General features: G+C 50.1%; 1 protein-coding gene across 1 annotated transcript; it reads left to right on the top strand.

Annotated features, from left to right (window-relative positions):
* The first annotated feature begins 2,212 nt into the window (after nucleotides 1-2,212).
* LOC121998514 (UPF0481 protein At3g47200-like) lies at nucleotides 2,213-3,777 on the top strand. Its single transcript, XM_042553466.1, has one exon. It carries the CDS (start codon nucleotides 2,371-2,373, stop codon nucleotides 3,724-3,726), a length of 1,356 nt encoding a protein of 451 aa, XP_042409400.1. The 5' UTR covers nucleotides 2,213-2,370; the 3' UTR covers nucleotides 3,727-3,777.
* The last annotated feature ends 313 nt before the right edge of the window (nucleotides 3,778-4,090 follow it).

Here is a 4,090-nt window from a genome sequence, read left to right as displayed (position 1 = left end):
TAGGCTGGCGACAGAACCAAAGTGGGAATGAGCACCGACTGTTAGCATATTCCCTGACACACTGATGATTCTCTGACATTCTCTGACATTTTCTGACGAGCAGTTGCGATTCCTTGGCTTGTTTGTCTGATAGTGCTTGGACTCTAGGTCTGCATCCTGACCTACTTCGATCCATTGCTATCCATGGCTTGTACGTCCCGACCTGCTAGACCGATCTGTTTCCTGTCCTGCATTTGTCTACTGTTATCCATGGTTTGCACATTCCGACCTGCCCGACCAGTCTATTTCCCGACCTGCTTTCGTCTACTGTTATTCATGGTTTGTACGTTCCGACCTACCCGACCGGTTTGTTTCCCGACCTGCTTTCATCTACCGTTATCCATGCCTTGTACGTTCCGGCCTGCCCGACCGATCTGTTTCCTGTCCTACATTTGTCTCCTGTTATCCATGGTTTGCACGATCCGACTTGCCCGATCGGTCTGTTTCCCGACCTACTTTCGTCTATTGTTATTCATGGCTTACACGTTCCGACCTGCCCGACCGGTCTATTTTTCGATCTGCTTTCGTCTACTGTTATCCATGGCTTACACGTTCCGATCTACCCGACCGGTCTGTTTCCCGATCTGCTTTCGTCTACTGTTATCCATGGCTTGCACGTTCCGACCTGCCCGACCGGTCTGTTTCCCGACATGCTTTCGTCTACTGTTATCCATGGCTTGCATGTTCCGACCTACCCGACCGGTCTGTTTCCCGACCTGCTTTCGTCTACTGTTATCCATGGCTTGTACGTCCCAACTTGTACGCCAAATCTGTGTCCCAACCTACCTCTGCTGTTACCCAGGGTTTATACTTCCCGACCTGTACTCCAGGTCTGTCTCCCGACCTATATACGTTGACCGTTATCCATGGCTTGTACGTTTCGACCTGTACGCCAGGTCTGTTTCCTGACCTATGTTCGTTTACTGTTATCCATGATTTGTACGTTCCGACCTGTACTCTAGGTATGTCTTCCGACCTGTATACGTTGACCGTTATCCATGGTTTGTACGTTTCGACATGTACGCCAGGTATGTTTCCTGACCTGTATTCGTTTACTGTTATCCATGGCTTGTACGCTCCAACCTGTACTCCAGGTCTGTCTCCCGACCTGTATACGTTGATCGTTATCCATGGCTTGTACGTTTCGACCTGTACGCCAGGTCTGTTTCTTGACCTGTATTCGTTTACTGTTATCCATGGCTTGTACGTTCCGACCTGTACGCCAGGTCTGTTTCCCGACCTGCTTTCGTCTAACAAGTACTTTTGCGACCCGTATAGGCCAGGTTTGTATCCTGACCTTCTATTTCGCCCAAAGCTTTTCCTTCTGCGCCTTTATCTGGCCTGTGGACCCACTCCTCAGTCATACCCGGCCTGGGGATCCATCCTTCAACTATAGTTGCCCTGTGGCTTCAGTTCTTAACTATACCTGGCCCGTGGGCTCACTTCCTTATCACTATCGAGGCTGGTTATTGTCCGACTTGTCTCGTCAGCTGAGACTTTGATCCTGGTCACGCCTCCGGTCACGAAAACTTGACTTCGGACATCCACGTAAGCTTGACTTCTGACCGACCACGGAGGTTGGACTTCTGTCCTCCCTGACTTCCACGTCAGCTAGACCTTTGACCCTCCTGACCTCCATGTCAGCTTGACTTTTGACCGACCATGGACGCTGGACTTCTGACCTCTCTGATCTCCACATCAGCTTGACTTCTGACCATCTCCTAGTCTTGACTCCTAACCACCTCATCTTACTGACCCCGTAAACCTGCGCCATATCACTACATAATCAACTCCCATCGCTTGTATAATCATCAACTTCCATCACTTTTATATGCTTAACGTCTTTTTTTTTTTTTTTATTTCTCATCAGAATTTAAATTTCACTCAGATTATTATTTATCATATTTAGATCATCCGTCAAGATCCATAATTATTCATTTCTAGAATTAATCAAATTATGAAAATTAAATATCTAGATTAAAAAAAACTTACATTACTTTTAAAACAGAAGCTTGTGGATCGTCAATCATTTATTGAACAATAAATTGGTCTATTGTTTTCGTAGAAGTTTCAAAATCGAAGCACAATAAATTTTTATTATTTTTAAATGACTTTTCATCTCAAATTTTCTAAACAATTTTCCATTTCGCATTTTAAATAACCTAAGTCCGCTGGACGGTGAGTCCACGAAGAGCTTTAAAAAAAGTAAATTGCTTTTAGTATACGACGAAGAGTAGTCTCTTTAAAGCAGATCTTGGATCATCGTCTAAATCTAATTCTAGTTGAAATTAATCTCGGAGAAGCTTTGCAGAATTGCAGATCGAGGTCGGAATGGGCTCTGCAGTGCTCACTGGCTGGGAGAGCGTCGGGCTCCCTTTGGACGAAGCATGGATCGTCTCCCTCGAGCAGAAGCTCGCCGAGACAGACTGGGAGCCATGGCTCACACACCCCGCCTCCATCTTCCGAGTCCCCCACCACATCCGCGACGACGACGCCAAGCTCTACGACCCCAAGGTCGTCTCCCTCGGCCCCTACCACCGCCACGTCGACCGCCTCCTCCCCATGAACCGTCTCAAGTGGCACAGCCTCAAGAAGTTCCTCGGCCGCAGCACCTGCTACGCCCTCGTCGACTACCTTCGCCTCATCAAGGTCTCCGAGCGCCGCGCCCGCGCTGCCTACGCCGACGACCTTGCCTCCATCTCTAGCAACGACTTCGTCCAGATGATGCTCCTCGACGGTTGCTTCGTCGTCGAGACCATCCTCCTCTGGAAGATCGGCGTCGGCTGCAGGCTCGAGGCCGTGCAGAACCCCATCGCGAGCATGTCTTGGAGTCTCCCCGTGGTGGCGCGCGACATGCTGATGCTGGAGAACCAGATCCCCTTCTTCCTCCTCCATCTCCTCTTCGATTACGCCTTCCCTCGCCAGCACGATTTCGCCAAGTGCGCCGCAGAGTTCTTCGCCGCGTTCGCCGACATGGAGCTGGAGTTGCCTCCCGACGGCGCCAGAAAAGGTAGCTTTTGCCATCTCCTCCACCTCTTCCACTCCTGCATCAACCCGAGGAAGGACGCCGGCGAAGCAAAGTCGAGGACGAAGCTTCTCTCGCGAGCTAACAAGTCGCGGACGACCCGGGTGAAGTCAATCCCCAGCGCAACGCGTCTGAGCACGTCCGGCGTCAAGTTCACTAGGAAGCGGACCAGGAACATGCTCGACATCACGTTCCACAACGGCAAGATGCAGATCCCGCAGCTGGCCGTCAACGGCCACTTCGACACGCTGTTCCGGAACCTGATTGCGTTCGAGCAGGGGTACAAGTGCGTGAGCCGGTACGTGACGAGCTACGCCTCGCTGATGGACTGCATCATCGACACGCCGGAGGACGTGACGCTGTTGCAGAAGGGCGAGATCATCGTCAACGGGCTTGGGGACAACCAGGAAGTGGCGGCGCTGTTCAACAAGCTCTGTTCCGGGGCGGCGATCGATGACGGCAACGGGGATCTGGCCTCTGTCTTCGAGGAGGCGAACAGGCACTATAAGAGGAAGTGTAATCAGTGCATGTCGATCTTGAGGCGCGACTACTTCGGGAATCCGTGGTCAGTGATCGCGTTGCTGGCGGCGATTTTGCTTTTCGGTCTCACGTCGACGCAGACGGTGTTCACGGTGCTGGCCTACGTCCGGCCGCCAAAGTAACCAAATTGGTAAATTTGAGAGAATGATCATTACAATTTGTCTTCTTTGTCATTTGCAACAACTCCTAAGCGGCGTTTCTTCTCTTCGCATCACACAATTAAAGTGTTAACCTCTCGATGAACGAATGTTATTTCCTTGGGAAATATTGATAGATCACTGGATTGATCTATCACGGAATGACATGCCAGAATACTGATCTCCTCAGGAAATGCAACAAACGGGATCTAAACCAAACCCAATTCACCTTGGTCTCTTCTTGCGGAGAGCACCAGATGGCTTGATTTTGAATTTTAGCAGGTCTATTCATGGTTATGTGATAAAACATGGCTTGCAGTCGGGGAATCGAACATTCATGCTTATATCA

The sequence above is a fragment of the Zingiber officinale genome, chromosome 6A (genome assembly GCF_018446385.1).
Source record: "Zingiber officinale cultivar Zhangliang chromosome 6A, Zo_v1.1, whole genome shotgun sequence".
NCBI classification, from domain to species: domain Eukaryota; kingdom Viridiplantae; phylum Streptophyta; class Magnoliopsida; order Zingiberales; family Zingiberaceae; genus Zingiber; species Zingiber officinale.
The sequence above is the reverse complement of the archived record's forward strand: the minus strand, read 5'-3'. Positions and strand labels throughout refer to the sequence as shown.